Raw genomic sequence first — 19,494 nt, forward strand, 5'->3', positions numbered from 1 at the left:
GTTTCCCACCCTTCACATGGTAGTTCAGACCAATAGTAATATTTAGGTCTGGGGTCTCCTGCTCCTTATTGGGTCTCATCACTGTCCCTAGGCAGGCTGTTTACTGTTGCGGTTTCTGCTGACAGGTGTGTCTTCATTCCTCGGGTCCTGCCATTGTCTCTCAAGGTCCTCACAAAGAGGTGGTAATTCCAGCAATTAACACTATTTCAGCAGTGCACAGGAATGCAAACTGCTGGTAACTCCCTTATCATTCCAGTTTGAACCAGCTCTCAGGCCCTTTTCTTACTGAACTAGGTAAAAGTTCATTATTTTATCTAAGTGAGGCCTAAGGCTTCCACAAATTTAGCTACTCATGCTAAGCAAGTTTTATAGAAGTTGTGCTAAGCAGCAATAATTTACAGTCCAGGTCTCAAAGTCTCTGCCCGATTGTGATCTGGTTCAGCGCAGGCTCAATGTGTCCTGGGTGGTCGCAGGGAGACCATTTCGGGGGTCGCAGCAGCTCAGTCCTGTTCCCGCTGGGAACAGATGGCTTGTTTGGGGTTATGGTTTGCTTGCACCTTATGTACCAAGAAATGTTTAAGGCAAAAGTTCACTCATCTGTCTGCCACAGTGAGCCCAGAAAAATCGCTTTTGTACAGGAAAGTTTGTCTTATTCAATCAGCTGGGACAGCTGATAACATTAAAGACATTACCTCCACCTACAAATCTTGGCCTTTGAACTGCTGTAGCTTTCAACCCATAGTTCCTAGCTTTGTGTTTAGAGCAACCTAGCGTGCCATAAGTACATTTCAGTGCGATCCCCCCCTGCACTATGTTTCATAGACATCCCTCCAGCAGAGTCTTACACCTCTTCCTCACAGGCTGGCACCTGGTATCCTCTTCCTGTTACTTCTGGGAGACCCCACTGTCAACATGCTGCTTTTCTAACTGCCTTTTACCTTCCAGTTTTCATTGCACATTCCCCCTTTATCTTTCTCTATGGGGAATCTAAGGCTATTGCTGCTGCTTACATGCAGTTTATTGGTCCCCTTGTATCCCCTGCTGAGTACAGCCCTTTCTCAGGGAACTCATCATTAACTGGAGTTTTTAAAAGTTCTGATAAATCAGCTCAAAGAAGATAAATCAGCAGGAGGTTTTCTCTGACAGTTACACACCATGTAATCTGAACTGAGAATGGACAGAGGAATACAGATACACACCAATGTTGCGTATATAACATATCTTCCTACATCACATATATAAAACTTCACTAGATGTATGTATTTTAAAGTACAAACTACAACCTATTTCATTTCTTCTCAGATGAAGAGAGGTTTCAGCAGAGGCTATGTAATTGTAATTTCTTGTTCCTTTCAACTGGAGTTAGGCCACTGGAGGATCTTTTAAAACCCAGTTAATTTTTTGCACCCTCCACTCCTCCCCCTCCACCAAGCTGTAGGTCAAACACAGCACGTTTTTTTTTTTTTAACTCAAGTTTGAGAAGATGTTTAATCTAGCTCTGCTGCCACTCTTCACCAACTAAAATGGTTCTGTATGTTTACTAACATGAGCTAGTCACTCTTTCAGTGTAAATGCATGCACTGGAATGATATTCCTTGGTCTGGTTGGTCTCATTGTTAAAGCGTAATGCAGTGTGCTGGCAAAAAAAGTCCAACACATTCCTCAGTGCTTGCCTTTTTTTTTATGAGTGTATCTTAACCATTTATCCCCTCCTAGATTTTCTAGTTCATTAGAACAGATGTCAGCTAAGACCTTTAATATACTTCCAATACTTCCTCCCCTCTTCAGTTCCTCTGCTACAAATGCTGTAACATGGTAAGTGGTATTAAAAACAGACAACAAAGTGAACAACAAAACAAATTCCTCCCAGTCCTGCCTCTCTATACCAAGCATGCTCTTTTCAGAGGAAAGCATGCTTTGCGTGATACATAGATTCCCAGCACCAAGAATTGGTCTCTTAAGCAAGTCTCCTAACAGTGCCTTTTTTGAACAAAACTAGTGTCTTCAACTTCACAATCTATGAGCAAAAGCCTCCAAAAGATACAGTGCAGTTTAATCTGCCAGTTAGGCTGACTCTGCTGACATTACAGTGGAGAAAAAGTACCTTTCCCCCATCTCATGCAAAGCAACGGCATGATATTTCAAATGCATTTTATTTAACTGACCAGATGTGCAACGACTCCCTTACCATCACGCTTGCTTGCTGTTTTCCCTCATGAGCAGTTCATCAGAGTAGTAAGCTGATAAAAATCCATTTCTATTCAGGTAAAAGCCCTGTTTCTTTTATAATAAAACTGTTTACATTTTAAAATACAATGAGCTGTGTTTACACAAAAACAGTGATATTTTCAAGCTTTAATAAACAAATGCAATATGCTGTATCAATAAGCTTTTCTTAAATTGTAATGACTTCAAGAATGTTGTTTAAGAACTATGTATAGAAAGGAGTAAATTATCTTTTACTTCTGAGGCTATCACAAACTTTATAAACATGCCAAAATTCATAGGCTAACATTCCTTAGAGTGAAAGCCTATTATAAAATGCTAACTAAAAATTACATGGATCCAGATTTTCAGAAGTATGTAAGAATAGTTCACTGAAAGGATTATTAAAGATGTTGAGCAGATTAGGTACACAATGATGTTTTGACACCTTTATTTCTCCCTATGTAGAGTTCATCTGGTACGGGTAAGAAAAACACATTTAACAAAAAATTGCAGGAACCCAGTATTTTAAAGTTGCTTATTAGTTGAATTCCAATTGTAACCCACGTGTAATTAAATCCATAGTAACAATCACCATAAAGTTGATGAAAAGCAGGTTGTCAGTTTAGGAAACTGGCTGTATTTACAGTTTAGATCAGCTCTTTGTGCTTGTGAAAATGCAAATGAAATATCATTTGAACTTGTCTGCAGCTAAGTCGTATGAAGTCTTTTAACATATCAGCTACTCAGGCTTGATCTCCATCTCAGAAGTCAGCTGCATTGTCATCACTTTTGACTTTTCTTTCAAAGCTTTACAAACTATGAATTTTGTCATGACTTTATAATACTTTATGCCTTGTCTTTTAAAAAAATATTCTATATACAATAGTTTACAGTGTCACAATTCTAGACACTTTGTCTCCTTGTTATCAAGATCACACATGACATATTTACAGCCCACATGACCAAACTGGCATTTCCATTGCCTTGGTTCTTCCTTCCCAGTTTTGAGATTTAGATCATCACATAAGACTGTCTAAAAATAAAACCAAATAGTAAAACAATTTTGTACATTCAGGCAGAGTCTAGTTTGCGACCTTCCAATATTGAGGCCACAGTACGACAGCATCTATGCTGTTCTCCCACTCACGGTGGTGAGGCTGGGGCTATAACATCAATACAGAAATAGTTAAGAAGACTTAAGGCAGCTCCAGTTTGGAATGCCTCTGTGCCTTTTCCTTCACTACATTTATTTATTCTTCCCATTGCTCAGAAACATCTCAACCGCCCTTTTCATGCTTTCTCTTCGGCATGTTACCAAGGTGCCAACTCTCTGTTCTCCCATCCCACAAGCTCTGACCCTCAAAAAAAAAATGATAGAGTGCCAGACACAAAGCTGGAAAAAAAATGGTCTCCACAAGAGTCTAACGCTATGGTAGAGGCTTCTTCTACGTTTAATGAATGCTGATGATGTTGGGATGGTAGAGGTCCAGATTTACTAGTTGCTATTCACTGAATGCTACTTCTTCAGCGATATATATCTGGATCAGCTAAGGTGCATCTTCTCTCAATTGCGTTTTAGTTTGCTGAGTCGCTTTAATGTGATTTTGTATTATTTGGCCATTAGAATTTAAGTAACAGAGGATTACCAGGAGATTAATTCAGCATTTTGGAATTAATGGTGTTTGTCAAGGTAAAATTCCCTTAAGAAGCTCAGTATACCTCTATTCATATTTGTTTATATGGGAAAAAAGATCTTACTCCTGATGAGCAAGCATAAACACAATAGCCTTAGGTACAATTCAAATGGTGCTTCTTGCAACCTATTGGTTTATCAAGTTTTAATGATATCCGAAGGTAATCTGGTAATTGCAATGCACTGGAGATAGATAAATTAATCTTCCAGGTAAGAAACATTTAGCAGTGCAAAATAAAATAAAGGAAGTGACATTGTTGTATCACAGTCAAGGCATGGATTCCCTCTAATACTCAGAGAGTCCTAAGGAGGAGTTGATGTTTTACATTTTATCATAAACCAGCAGTCTACAGTGCCTTGCTGCATATTGCCTCAGTGCACACAGAGACAATATTCAGCAGTTTTGGTTGCTACAGCTTCCCACTTACTAGTAAGCCAGGTTTCTTCTGATTGTGTATACCATTACTGCAGTATTTAACAGTTACCGTTCAAAATACTGATTATTATGGTTAGAGCTGAACCACCTAGAAGTCGTCTTTGTGACAATTAAGGAGAGTGGCCCCATCTTGTGGACATTTCCGGGAGTGAATAAGGAGAGTGGCCCCATCTTGTGGACATTTCCGGGAGTGAATATGGCTGTGACAGCTGTTAACTACAGTGCTTTTAATACAGTGCTGAAAAAGCTAGCTATGATAATAGCATCAAATTTTGCCTAAACTAGAGGCGCTTTGCCTGGGCTAAGCAGCTAGCAGTTATGTGGAGAAGATACCTCCTTCTTTCTGCAGGGCAAACCTTTCTCCCTTTTCTGCAAGTGTGAGGAATCTTGCCTAAATAAGGCTTTTTAAAGATCTGGAGAAAAGTTTACACATTGTCTGCAAACTCCTTACTTGTACACTAGGGGGGCTGAAGGCAGATGGGCATGAATGCGTAAGAAACCAGGGTATTCATCATCACCAGTCAACCAGTCAAGCCAGGGAACAATTTATCAGGGGCCCCAGAAACCATGACACGTACGGCTCCATGCTTTGAATGGCAGGAGAGTTTGGCTCCCCAGCATGGCTGGAGACACCCTGTGCTAATCCTGACTACTCAGGTTTAGTACATTTGGGGAAGAATACAGACAGGTTTTCACATCTCTTCTGTACAAATTGCTTACAGAACCTGCAGATCTGTCCCACATGCGGTATCCCATAGTTACAAAACCTGGCTCACTAGTTTCAGCTAAAGAGGGTCCCTGCAGAACACTTATTTTTAGGAAATTGTGCAGTATTTGGAGAAAACAATGCTTCCAATACAATGCTACAACAATACAATTCGGAGAAAACACATGCTTCCAGTCCATTTCAAAGAGGCTTTTAACATCAGTAACACAGCTGACATTTCTCAGTTTGGGACAAGCAACAGCAGAGACACTGCTTTCTCAACACCCTGAACATTATGTTTTCCTAATAATGAAACATTTCATCATGCTACCCCCTCATTTCCTATGAAACCCATGTCATTACGCTGTCTTCACAAACTTGCAGTTGGGGGATTGCTCTGAGGCCCTCAAGGAACTTGAAGACAGCAACGGTGCCAAGAGCCTGGAGCTCTCCTCTAGGTAGGTGAGGATGCTGTGGGATCAGGACTGCAAGAGGCTGCAAGGCTATCTGAAGCACAGCTAGTAACTTGGTCTGGGTGTCTGGGGACACAGGATGACACTGATTTCAGTTATCATGTGGAAAGCACAGCGGCTGGCATGGAGATTTTTAGGATCACATGAAGGTTTGGGTTTGAAGGAGTCTCCAGAAGTCATCTATTCCTACGTCCTGCTCTGAGCAGAGACACCTTCAGGTCAGATCGCACTGGCCAGCCAAGCTTTGAAAACCTCCAAGGACTGAGATCCCACCGCTTCTCTGGGCAAGTTGCTCTGGTGCTTAGTCACTCTGTTAATTATTTTTCCCTCATATCTAGTTAGAATTTCTGTTGTTACAAGCAATGTCAGCTGCCCCCAGCCCTTTTGCTGTGCCCTGCTGAGGAAAGCAGGGAGGGCAGCAGCCAGGCCCCCCCTCAGCCTCATCCCACACCCCAGGTGCCTCACTGGGGCTCTGCCACGGTCCTTCTCATGTAAAATGGGCCCCCAAACACCAGCCGGACCCGCACAAACCCCCGAGAAAGGGCGCTTCTTCCCGTGCCGCTCTCTCCCCCCGAGGAGCCCAGCGCCGGCGGGCAGACAGCGCCCCGCCCCTCCCCCAGCCGAGCCGGCGGCGGGGCCGCTCGCGCCCTCGCCGATCGTTGCCGTCTGAGGCGCCGCGCGCGCCGCCGCCGGGGCGGTTGGGGCGCTTCTGCAGGGCCGAGGCCAGCGAGCCCGGGAGGGGAGGGAGGGCGCCGGAGGCCCCCAGCCGCCGCTTCCTCGGCAGCCGCTGTGGCGCCGTTCGCTGAGGGATCAACCGCATGAGGCGCCGTGCGTTTCTCAGCGGCAGGTGCTATTCTGTCAGCGCATGCCTCTCCCCTGCCGTGTGCAAAGCCGCACCCTCCCGCGGAGAAACTTAATTTTAAGGCCCAGAGACATAGCAAAACAAGTTAAACAGACACCCCCCCCCCCCCGGCTGAGCCGCTGAGCTGTCACCAGAGGAGATTGCTGATAGCTCTGCAAAGCCTACGCTTGCCTTCCCAGCAGGTGCTGTTTCTTTGCGGGTGCCTGGCCAGATCCCGGTGTCAGCAGACCCGTGCTGGAGGGTGAGTGTCCACAGAGAGATGGTTGCTCAGTTGTGTTTCCATGAAACCATTGTCCCCTCGTTTAGAATTGCAAACCATGCTCAGAGATATATTAAAACCAAAAAAACTTCTTAATGTTTTTCTTCTTCTCTCCTAGTGTCAGAGGAACTGTATTTCAGTAGCTCAGTGCAGTGAGCAGTACGATCATGGAGCACGGAAGCGCTGTTACCAGCTTCGCAGAAGAGCAGTCTAGACTGCAAGCGGTACAGTTAAGTGAGAGGGTAAGCCATGAAGGCTTTCAGTGTGGTCACAACAGGACATATCTCTTCCTTGTCTGTAGCATTACTCTCATATCTTCCATGTGATGTTTCATTCCCTCCTCCAGCTATTGCACATCCTCCATCAAGTAAGTACTGTCTCTGGGCAAGACCTCCCTCAGTATGACTGCCCAAACAGCAAAGACAGACGTGCTAACTGGCCACACGCTGCAGAGGCATGCATGTACCAGCTGGCTGACCCAAGGGCACATTGATCAAGCACGTACACTTTATACAGTGTCTCTAAGCTTCACGGCTTTTCTGCTCCCGCTAATGTTTAACGTGTTCAACCTGTTGCGGTGTGCAGACAACTGGCCTACTCTGACAATATAGTTACCCTAATAAGATAGCGTTGTGAGAAACTGCCAGCCATTCCTGATACCAAAGGGAAAGTAAAATCCATGCAGGTGGCTAACCTTGATTTAGGCCTACACTAACAAGGTAACAGTGTGAGGAACTGCCAGTTATCAGATCAGCAAAACTGGAGCCAGTTTGGTGAAACAGGAATGGTTTGTTTATTTGGGAGGAAATGGGGGTGATAAAGGGGAAGAACTTGAGAGCAGAAAAAGGATTATAACATATGGCACATGATAAAATCAGGGCTGATTAGGGGTACCTGTTCGTCAGCCACATGCCTGACCACCAAAGTTTAGAGCAGGACCATAAACCCACTGTTTCCACCATACTCATGTCTGGGTTACTTTCACAGTCAGGAGGGACTGGCTATGTTTTTCCTTGGTGTTGATGAAGGAAGTGCTCTTAACGTTGACAAGGGAACACTTGCAGGCTACCTCCTAACAACACCATCCCTTGCTATTTAACACAGCCAGTTGTTTGTTTCATGCATGGGAAATTCTGCTTGGTACATCAACATGTCTGAAACAAATTTTTTATAGTAAATAAAAATAGGGTTTCGTGCAAAACCAGGTTATTCCTATGTTATCACCTGGGACCACCAGTCATCATTCTAAAATAAAACCTGAAACTACTCAGGTAAAATCAGGATGAAAAGTTGTACTCACTAGGATAGAAGAATGGATAAACAATGCCATTACTGTTAATGTCAAAGCAGAATAATGAAGCAAATACAAGGTAAGATGAATTTGAATAACTTTAATGGCTAATGCTCCTCCAGTCCAATTTTGTTTTCACAGTCCTGTGAAAATCTTGTAATAATAATTAAGAATTATAATATTCCTATTCTTGTTTGTGAACATTTTCAAAACAGGATAGTATCCCCTTGGCTGTTTTCTTCTCACAAATTTAATTAAATTTTAATTCAACACCGATCTTGAAACCTAGTGTTACTTTATAGTTTTGTCAAATGTACATTTTGATCCAATCAATCATATCCTGTCTAGCTTCTTCAATATAAGGTTTATCTTGAGGCTTCATATCTTCTGGCTTCAACTGTGCAAACCCATGAACTTGTCCAGGATAAACCTTAATTTTATATGCAACTTTACAGTACTGTTTCAACTTCTCCTCCAGTAAGGTGATCTGTAAAAGAAAGCATTTTTCCATTATGTTTTGTTTTTTAGTTTGCCAAACTTGCCATTTGTCACATCGCTACATCTTTGCCTTTTCCCCACTGCCACAGTTGAAGCACACACTGTTGCTCAATAGATAAGAAAACCCCACTTTGGAATGTAGCACTGGATTAGTTTTAAAAAGTACAGGTGAGTCTAAGCACCCTCAATAGGTACTGCAAAGATAGTTTGGTGAGTCTCATTGCCCTAAATGAACAGGTGTACTTCCATTCAGAGACTTAAGTATGGCTTGAAACCTAATTTTTAATTAGGTCAGGATCTCAAGATCTCTGATCTTAAGAGAACACATTGCCTAAATCTCAGTGATTCTCAGTCCAAAATATTTTTCATTGGCTTAGTAATGAAGTTTAAGAAAACACGGGTCTTTTTTTAGTTTACTGAATAGCAAAAAGACACTACTCCTGCACAATCTTCTGATGTTAAGTATACACATGCACACATGCTACTAACCATATGATTAGGTACCTGTATATGTATATAGACACATTTTTGTGCTCATTTCAATTGGAAGGATTCTGTCTCAGCATTCCATTATAACTATCTGTGCACAGGCAAAAGCAGGAGTGAAATTCAGTGCCAGAGTTTAGGGGAGTGTTGGCAACTTCTGTATATCTCAGATCTGTATCTATTTGCATGGAACATATAAAAACCCTCCTGTACTACAAGTGCTACTGTCCAAATATCAAGCACTGAAAAGTAACAAAATAGGAGAATGATCACTGATTTTGCCTGTACAAGCTTAATTCTACTGACTATGCAGATTAGAGACAGTATTTGTGATTTATTTCATGTTCACATTTTTTTCCACAGAACCCTTTATTACTTAGTGCAGAAAACAGTGTATTGAGGATTTTTTAAATAAGTTTAAGAATTTCCTTACAAAAACTACATAGATAATGTTGAAGTTTGAGAAAGAGAACTTGAGGAGAAAAAGGTATGGCTTCAATGTGTCACTTCATGATGGAAAAGATGTATGGAATGTGTGAGCCTGGAAAAAAGATACTTTCACCAGAACAAGCGGTCGGTGAATGAAGGATTTATTTCCCTGTACAAAGGAGCAGCATATTTGAGGTGTAAGTCCACATACTAAATAACACAGTTAAAAGTAAATATTGGTTGCCTTCTTCATTCCCAGAGTGTACTGCCAGTTCCCCTGTTAGACCCCATTAGTACACAATAAGCTATTCTAGAGGTGGTATGTTATCATTGTCACTAGGGAGAAGGAATTTAAACATTGAAGAGGACTCCACTTTCCTGTGCACAGATTTGTTCAGCCTCTCTAATAAGCTTATGATAGGGACTACGTAGAAATATAGATGGCAGTCAGAAGTCAAAACAGAGTCCACAAGTTGCAGTCATCTTAGTTGAAATTTGTGACCGCTTTTCTAACACAGTTCATTTGGCCTTGTTGTACCCAAAAGCAGTTAATCGTTGGGTCTGTATCATTCAGAATGTTCAGTTGCTAGGCTGAAATTATTTTTTTCTCTTCAAAGTCCAGATTCATATTCAGTGGTTTAAGTACCTGACCTCTCATCCACAGCAGTATCCAAGTTTCTGATCTGTTTGACTCACACCAGTTGTATCTCGCTGCTCAATTTCAAACTCTACTTGCCCAGCCACTCAGAGACCATCACTGGTCTTCACTACATTTCTCACCTCAAAAGAGAAGCCTTCAAATAGCTGCAGCAAGATATGGGGAAGTTGATATATAAGAAAAATGATCCAAACTGTCTGATTTTTCATATCAGAAAATGTTTTCTAGCAAGCTAGGATTTCTGCTATGTAGGACAGAAGAACAATGGGAAAAGAAAAATCATTTCAAGTACAACAACTTACCTGATCATAAGAAATGGTGTGGTCTTTCTCACCAAAAATGAAAAACGTGGGATTTAGTAAATTGTATCTTTCTTCAGAGTCTCTAATTATTCCTAGAATGTATTTGAGAAACAGTCTGTTAGCGAGGTAACATTCTTGCAAGATGAATGGCAAAAATCAAACACAAAATTTCTACTTGGGTTTACTTCTTAAGTACATTTTTTTAAATCAGGATAGTTTCTATTCTGATGGAGGAGGAAAAAAAGCATTTGGAAAATATTTTTCCCACTCTCCAAGTACTAAGAAAATGATTAGAAAGTTTCAGTGAAAAAGGAAGTATTTTTTTCTGGTTTACACCAGTCTTAAATTTTGACAGCAATATAATGTAATATAGAAATAAATTATGATAATTAAAATCTGCAACTCATCTTTGAGTTGAGCATTTACAGAAATCATTACAAAGCAATAACTAGACTTGAAAACTACATATAGTCATGTAAGTCCATGTAAGTTTTCATGTGCTCTACACTACCATAGAGGGACACCCCCGCGTTTAATTGAGGATTTTTCAGCATCAAGTGATGTACTGCCATTCCACCCCAGGAAAACCCAACGATACCAATCTTCTTTGCACCGCATTGTTCCTTTAGATACTTCAAGACAACATCAGCTTCCCTAAGACATATAAACAAAAGTGAACTAAGGAAGCTATAGCAGAATCAACATTTGACAGTCTAAAAAGTAAATTAAAAGCAATACAAGAAATTTTCTGTATCTGCACCCCAGATCATTTAAAACAAAAATCCCAGATCACTCGTTCCTATTTTTAAATGGGAGTTAACATAACTGGTCATAATTTAGGGAAGTAGCCATACACAGGTGCAGGTACTTAAATACTTACCTGAATTGTGACCTGCTCCTCTGTTTTCAAAAGAAGCAAATTTTTAATTGAATCACTATCTAGGACAGGACAACTAAAGACAAGACATATCTGCAAGTAGAACAACACCTTGCAGTATGGATTGTAGGAATAGATGAGCTTCACTGTGCTACCTCTACTGAGTCTACGTATTTAGATAAGGAATCATCTGAGTATGTCATTCCTATTGTATGAGTTAATATTAAAAATATCCTACCAAGCCCGCATACAACAACAGCATATTAAATTAATAATTACTCAAAATTAAACTGACAGTAACTATAATGTTTAAAAAACAGGTATTGCAGAAAATATGAAAAGTGTTTTTAATGTACACTAGAGCTGGTCAAACTTTTAATGAATTTTTTGTTGCTAACTTCATAAGTCTCAGTAGTTTTATTCATTATCTACAGAGTTGTCTGTCACTGAAATTTAAACATAGATTGTATATATTAATAGCTATATTTTCAAAACCCAGGTATATTAGTAGGGTTATCATAAGTTTGATTAGATTGACAAAAACAGCAGTTTAACAATGGCATCACCCATGATCTGCCTGTCTTCTAGGCTTGCAGCTGTGGACTGCACTGTGAATGAATGGGCAGACTTTCAGAATTGGTTAGTTTGGAAGGGTCCTAAGTCATGTGTGCATTAACAGGATTCTTTGTGCTGTGAAAGAGCAACAGATCTGATCTTGGGAGCAGCTACATGTCAGCCCTCAGAAGATAGCACAGGCACGTCCTTGAAGTCTTAACTGGTTAAGACAGTGCCTACATATCTGCACGTTTTGGATAGGAATTTTTACAGGTAAGTGTGATCCATTTGTCTTTTCAAAAAATTCAGTCACACAGGTACTGCAGCTATATGGTCAAAAGCTGTGCTGAGAGGTGTCAGAATTAGGCTGTGGGCACTGGGACCTCCTGAAAGGATCACAAGAATACTTTGTGGCTTACAAAATGATAGCTGAGTAATGGGGTGTCACTCTGTCTACTACCATCTTTTGAAGTTCTGGACTGTGGTGATAGATGTCACAATAATTTGCCAGAAACAATAATGCCTCCTGTAATTCAGGTAAGGTCTGTTACCGACACTGCTAGGATCTGCAGTTAGTGGTCCCTCTATTACATATATTGATAAAATCAGTATCATTTATCAGATGTATCTCAGTTTTTGGGCAATCTTGAGTGGTGGAATCTTTGACCTGGTGCTGCTCAGGAGAATATAATCTACAAGGGAGAAAGCAGGATGGGCAAGTGACAATTGGCAGATTGCACAGGTGCTCATGGAAGAGTTCTCCTCCTTATCCTGAGGAACTGGAGGCAGTATCAGCACCTGTGGATGAGAGTGCTAGGCAGTTCATAGCCTGTGAAATACTGGCTATGGGCCTGTGCAGTCAGTACAACATAGTTAGAAAAGGGCCCAGGAAAACAAGACTGAGACAGGAACAATAAGCAGAATGATAGATGGAGTAAATGATTCTTTCCAAATCACAAGATAGTACCTAGGGCCACAGAAGAACCACCCAGAAAGAGCAATCGTGTGTTTGCAGCCAGCTTGCCCTGCTGCAAGGTGCTTCTTTAAACATTTCAGAGGCACAGAAATTCCCCTTGTTTGCTGCATGCTCTTTAAAATTCAAGCACAAATATACATCTTACCTGTCTACTTTCATAGGATCGTGATCTTTCATCCAGTCAGCAAAGTCAGCCCAATGATCAGTAGTTTTCCAAGGCTCTTTCCCCTTGAAGAAGTCTGGGCAGATGGCTCTGTATGAGAGACAGAATCAAGTCAACCTTCAGGTCCAGATGGGGAGAAATTCTCCATGTCTAAATGGCTTTTAATCTCTTTTCTGTTCCAGTGTACTCATCTACGTGGTTGCTATCTGAATCATATTCTAATAATTCTATTCTGGTAAACAGCAGACCTAAAAATGTATGTCTTTCTATGGAAAAAAAAAAACAACCACAAATGAATTCTCATTATTTCCATAGGCATACTTAATACAAAAGCAATGGGATTAAAAAAAACTTCCTGATTCTGTATAAACACACATTTATCTCTTGACTAGTAAAAGCTAAAGCAACTGTTAGTATTGGTTGTACTCCAGAAGGTTTGGTTTTGAAAAGCTTACACAACTTAGACATACATACAGACATTTTTATTGTCTATCTTTTAATCACCCACAATGCCAGATAAGCACAAACACTGGCACTTCATGACTGTCCTTGTCCCCGTTTGCTCAGGTAGCCATTTGTGATTGGTCAATTTTAGTAGCTTTGGTGCAGTTGCCTCATGGGAACACCTCATCCCTCTGTGTTTTTATTCACTCAGACTGAAATGATATGGTTGCCCCAGGCAAATGGGAAACATCATGTGCTATGCTTAACTTTGGGGCTGGTGACCTATTTTTTAAGAGGAAAATAGTAAAGACAGTTGCTTACATGTATCCATGAGCTGCAACTAAGTCAACTATGTATCTAATGTCTGGGAAGAGCCATCCAAATATATCATGAATCACAATCACAGCTTTGTCTGTGAAGAAAGATGGTTTACAAATATATGCCTTGATGTGCTCAATTTGTACTTCCTGTCCAAGGCACCTGTATCGAGATCTTTCTCCACTATCATATAGGAAGGGATCGGCCATTTTGAAACCTAAAAAAAAGATAATCCGTTAATACAAGATTAAGGTAAATGGGCAAATGTGATCTGCAGAACATAGTTTTGTAACTTCTGTAAATAACTTTCACACCTATGTCTGAAAGAAGAAAGTAGAAAAACTCAAAAGCAATGTTCTAAAGCAGAATGGTTCTTAATCGATGTTATTGAGCTGAAAATGAAAACAGTTATAAAAAGCAAAGTTAAAAAATCACCAACAACATACATGTGTAGGTGCTGACTCTCATATCGCATTTGTTTTGCTCTCATGTAACTTTATCAACACTGGTGTGAAGCAGCTGCTTCACATGTTATTTTCTCCCCAGACATATGGAGAGAATGACCAGTCATAGCAGTCATGTGCGTCTTCATATAGAATCACATGCTGGTTGCACTGAATTATGTCATGGGTGAGGACCACAGCATTCAACTGCTATAGTGTTCAGTGCTTCTTTCAGTGCTGGTCCCTGCTAGCTATACGTGCATTCAGTATAAGCTACAGATCATCACAGCTGTTCTGGGACCCCATGTATCAGATACAGTTAGTGAACAGCTGCAATACTGCTTTGTAAATTAGATTCCAAAGCCTTCCATATGCCCTCAAAAGGGAGTGCAAGAAAACAAACAAATGTACAACTCCCATTCAAAATATGTGAGCTTTTGGGAGAGTATTCGGTTTTGTCCCATCTCCAAAAATAGCAGTTACAAACAACAAGACAGTAGCTGTGCCCAAGAGATTAAAGTCAAAAGTTGTTCACACTTTCTGTGCCTGGAATATGGAATGGACTCTGTGGAAAAATAGAATGTGATTCTGTAATTAAAAGTGGTGTTATAATACATCTATACAAGGAATCCAATCAAGTCTGTAAGGACAGTGTTAATTGTATCATTTTCTAGCCATGCGCTGACCTTGTAATGGTTCTTGGGGACATGTACCCATACCCACATGTACATTATGACTTTCTCAACTTCGTTTCTATATCAGCCTATTACTTCTGCTTGAGTAGTAACATGAGTTTCAGAAAACTGTCTAGCCATCTTGGAAAGGTGGAAAATTCTGTCATCACGGTACACCTTCATCAGCTGTCCGTTAACCACAGCAGCAGAGAACTAGGTCTCACCAAGTGATGGGAAAGCCTAGATAATATGTGCACTGGGAACTGTGGTGCACACAGATTTAAGAACAGGGAGTCAGTCTTGCAGAGACTTTGCACAGCTTTCTTGTGCCTACACAATGCTTCCCAGCTTGCATAATTAACTGAGGTTCAATGACAGCATCAATTTTTTTCTATGCATTTGTATTACCTTCTACCCAAGATAATCAGCCTTCTCAAAGTATAGTGCAGAGACACTGCTCTTCCTCATCCTCCACCAACCTTGGGGCTGCTGTCATCAGATCTGGCAGGGCTAGCACTGGGCTTGAGCAAATATGCCTGACTGCTCTCATAACTCCTGGCTATAGGAGTGTGGGGTAGAGATACAGGAACCGGATGAATGCAGCTCTACAGATTCTGGAATTAAGCTGCTTCGGAAATATCCATGAGATGAGTGATCTCATGATCTGAGTAATCCTGCAGATAACTGAGAGCTGATTACATTTGTTAATTGTTCTCCCACCTTGCTAAACATCTGAATGTCCAGGTTGGTGCTCGGAAGCATGAAGTAGCCTGATCTCCAGGACTCAAACCTCTGTGGTTTTGTCATCTTATGAAAGTGGAAGATGTAACATGCCTGGGACACTTGTTCCCTAGTTTAGGTCTCTCATGAGAGGCCTGCAAATGCTTAAGTCGTCTGTTTATGCAAAAGTACTTTCTACCTCATTTCTCTTAACCTAAGATTAAACAGCTTGTTGAAATGTTAAGAGACTGCTTAGAGGGTTCATGGACATTCCCCAAAACATCCAGCTCCACTGGCTTCTCAGATGGCAGCCAGAATGTTACCTCACTAAGGTCTTTCATTCAGACGGGCACAACCTGTGGTGTCCCCTTCAAGGAAGTAGTATTTAGGAGGCATTAAGCTTTGCAATAGTTGTGAAATAGCCTACTGTATATATTTTGGTTGCTTCTCAGAAGTCATTTCTTCAGCCTATCTAGGTTGATTCTTAGCCAGCTGGCTCTTCTCCAGGCACCAGGCTGTGAAGAACATTAGTAAATAGTCAGCCACACCTGACCGGCTTGCAAGCCTTTGAAGGGATCCTGTTTAGTCAGAAACTTTATCTGTTCCCACCCACTTTGCTCCACAGAACATGACATGGTGAAGCAACAATGCAGGATATTTCCTACCTCTCCTGTCTCACCTCATTCCTTCTTCCCCCCAATCTTATCCATTACACTTTTCCTTTTCCTGCTTTCCCTGTGGCATAATTCCAAGCCGGCAGAACCTTTTCGCCTTTATACTCTGCTTCTCGTTGCTGAGCTCTAACACAGAGGAGACATGGGACCTGGCAGAAAGCTAGCAACAGGTGAAACTGCTGCTAACAGGGAAAAAAATAATGATATCCACAAGTCTGCTGTCACCCTGCTTGTTAAGAGAAGGCTTTCTTATAGCTTCCACTTCTCACCAGTGCTTCTGCTGTTCCTTGCTTCTTTGGGTTTCTCAATATCATTTAGCTCTTCTGCAAGTAACATAAAAGGTAAAGAGAGTTATTTAGTATGATCACAAAGCAAAGGTGGGCTCCATTGCGCTGTAGGACAGACCCAAACTATTCATTTTTAGGAGGTAGCAAATAACATGGTTAAATCTTGCTGAATGTTAATTTTCAATAGAAAGAAACAAATTCTTACCTGAGAGATGAGGATAACATCCTTTAAAACACAACCATGTACAACTGGGAAAAAAGATAATGATAACTATAATTCCCACTTCTCAGAAAGTAAGTATGAGCAGGAGACCTCAAATTGCTTTGCTTTTTGTTAGCACCTCAGGCTAGTGATGCCAAGATGTGACATTTCTGCCTTGTTTCCTGAGTGTAGTGATAACATTTTAGCATTGAAATAAATTACTGCTGGGGTTTATGTGCTTCAATGAACCAAACAAAAGAAAGAATGGGAATTCATTACTATAAGGGAAAAAAAATTATGGTCTTCTAATCTGGTCTTGCTACTGCTGGACATAAAATGCTGCCCAGTAATTCGGACAGTGCCCAAACTGTGACTGAAGTAGGATGTCTCTCCCAAAGTCTGACAGTCTTGAGTTAAAAGCTTCAAGTGAGCATACTACCTCCTTGCTTATTTGTGCCAATGTATGATCACATTTAGAATGCAAAATATGCTTTGAAATATAGGAGTTGCTGTCAGAAAGAAATAAAGTAGAACAGAATCAGTGACAAAGAGAATCAGAGAGGGTAAGGAGAGAGAAACAGCAGGCAGAAATAGTTGTATTCCCAAGGCTGAGCATCATTTCCTTCAGGTGATGCTGGATGAAGACAACAGATGCCATCATTAAGGCACCTATTAGATAAAGGATAATACCTAGGATAAAAAAATAACTATTTCAGTATTAAGCAAAGTCATACACCTGTGTGTACACAGTGGGAAATACACTGGGAATCATGGGGTGTCCTCAGAACTGCTACTGTGCCACAGCTTGCAGCAGACATTCAGAATGAAATTCAGTCTTTCCCAAAGTTGACACCCTTTATCTACACCTTATCCACTCCTTAATACTTGTCTTTGTGCAGCTGTTTACTGAAACCAAAATAAAGGTCTTTAACAGTGATTTTCTCGTGCAATGTTTAGTGCATTTTCAAAGAGATATTTCTAATTGCTAATTCTAATTTCAGATTTCTCCCATTCAACACAGTTAAAAGTACTTAGTCTTTCGCTGCTGCCAACTCTGTCTTTGTGGATCAGGTTGCCATCACATACCTGGAGTGCTGGATTCTGTTTTAGCCCAGCTCGCTGCTTCTGTTCAGTGAGATACCAATTAGATTTCTCTAAACACAAAAAGAAGAAAACCAGTTCTGCTGACAGTGTTGCTTCTCCTGCTGCTGCTGCCCATTCAGTTCCCAGATGCTGTTAAACCCTTCTGTGAAATTTGGAACTGGGAGTTGAGGAGGAGTACTCCAGTCATCAAGACAGGAAGGGGTGGAGACAGACCATGCAGAGAGGCAGGGTTCAGTAGACTCCTAATCAATTACCTTTTACTCCACCTTTTATTATTTATTATTTCAAGAGTTTAGAAAGCAAGATGCACACTGATATTTGCTAAACTGCATTTACATTTTCATGTCTTTAAAAATGTGTAATTCCTAACAAAACAATATGGACAAATAGAAAGGAAGACTGCTGAGTCTTCTTATCAGCACGTCTCAGTTTTCTGGTAAAATTTCCCTTCCAGACCTGTACAATACGAAGCAAATGATATGTGTGATGTAGCTATTTAAGATACTGAAGAACCTTTGGACCTCAGCATTTATAGCTGAGACATCTAGCATCAGTCGTGTATTTCCTGATGCGTTGTTAAGTTTAGAGATGTATTTTCTTGCAGTATGTTCATGCACTTTTATTGCCAAAATAATTGTTTTTAATGGAATTTGTGCTGAATTAAGATGAATCTTTCCTGGCAGACTTAGAGCCTAAAAAATATACAGAAGTCTCCCCAGCACACAGTTTAAACCTATTTCAACCACACCCACAAGTATTCCCAACAAGTCTAAAAGTGTTCCAGGTAACTTTTGAATAGACTTGCTTTCAACAAGTTAGAAACATCTGACTCTGAGCTGGTTATTATTGATGGTGACTTGTTGAAATTTTCCATTCCCATTTCTGTAATGGTTTTGTATGCAAGGACCACTAGCTTAGCCTTTGGATTGATGTCTACTATGTGTTTGATTTTCTTTTCCTGTGTGTGTGTGTATGTGCTTCTGAGTGTGCAGGTGTGTGCATAGATGTTGAGGGGGAGAAAAGAAAGACACAAAAGAGCTCAAAGAAAATGACAATGTTATTTTAAAGAAATGATCAGTAAATAAATTTTTATCCTAACTGCATGCAACAAACAAGTCCCAGAATGAGACTGTAGATCCTGAGCAGTACTTTTCGTAGTAGGGACCACTTTGCAACTGAGAACCATGTAGTACGGGTGATGGTTGGATTCAGTTCACCCAAACTTTCGACATGCACAATGTGGATGTCTATATGTCAGCTACATGTCTACACTCCCACAGTTGTCATTGGGATTTAGGGTATGATTCACCTTCTGTAGGATGAAATGCAGAGTCCCCTAGAGGCCACCAGCTGTACTGATCAGATCATCACTGATTTTAATGGCAGCCTACCCACCTAATGCAGATGTCGATTGCTGAACTGCACATCATCAACCAGGCAAGGTGAGTTTCACCTCTGTGTTGCTGTGGGAGGTACACGCTGCTGAGAATTAAGGTTTGTCACGACTAGACAAAGAAGGAGTTTCTTTATGTCCTGTCATATCTGTGAATAGCTTTGCATATAAGAATTTAAGAAACCTTTAAAAATATTGCTTGTGTTGCAAGGGAGGGAGAGGGGAGACATCATTGAAAACATCCATTTTATACTTTGATCTTAATGGCATCTGGCTTGAGTTCAGTCTAATCCCATCTGAGTGGGCATCCTGTAGTTAGGTTCACAAGACTGAAGTACTATTTTCCTACTATGACCCGCAGGA

The 19,494-nt window shown here is 40.8% G+C and overlaps 1 protein-coding gene across 3 annotated transcripts; it reads right to left on the reverse strand.

Moving 5' to 3' along the window:
- Positions 1-8,013: 8,013 nt before the first annotated feature.
- Positions 8,014-17,894, reverse strand: LOC112982709 (carboxymethylenebutenolidase homolog). Of its 3 annotated transcripts, XM_026099279.2 has the most exons (7): positions 17,721-17,894; positions 16,415-16,468; positions 13,638-13,851; positions 12,855-12,962; positions 10,813-10,955; positions 10,302-10,393; positions 8,014-8,415 (listed from the first exon to the last, which is right to left on the reverse strand). In XM_026099279.2, exons 3-7 carry the CDS (start codon positions 13,841-13,843, stop codon positions 8,236-8,238), a joined length of 729 nt encoding a protein of 242 aa, XP_025955064.1. In that variant the 5' UTR covers positions 13,844-13,851; positions 16,415-16,468; positions 17,721-17,894; the 3' UTR covers positions 8,014-8,235. The 3 variants fall into 3 exon arrangements, with proteins under 3 accessions (XP_025955064.1, XP_025955065.1, XP_025955063.1); XM_026099280.2 differs by lacking the exon at positions 16,415-16,468 and having other exon boundaries at positions 10,900-10,955; XM_026099278.2 differs by lacking the exon at positions 16,415-16,468 and having other exon boundaries at positions 17,721-17,892.
- Between the last annotated feature and the right edge of the window lie 1,600 nt (positions 17,895-19,494).

Source organism: Dromaius novaehollandiae, chromosome 2, assembly GCF_036370855.1.
Source record: "Dromaius novaehollandiae isolate bDroNov1 chromosome 2, bDroNov1.hap1, whole genome shotgun sequence".
Taxonomy (NCBI): Eukaryota; Metazoa; Chordata; class Aves; order Casuariiformes; family Dromaiidae; genus Dromaius; species Dromaius novaehollandiae.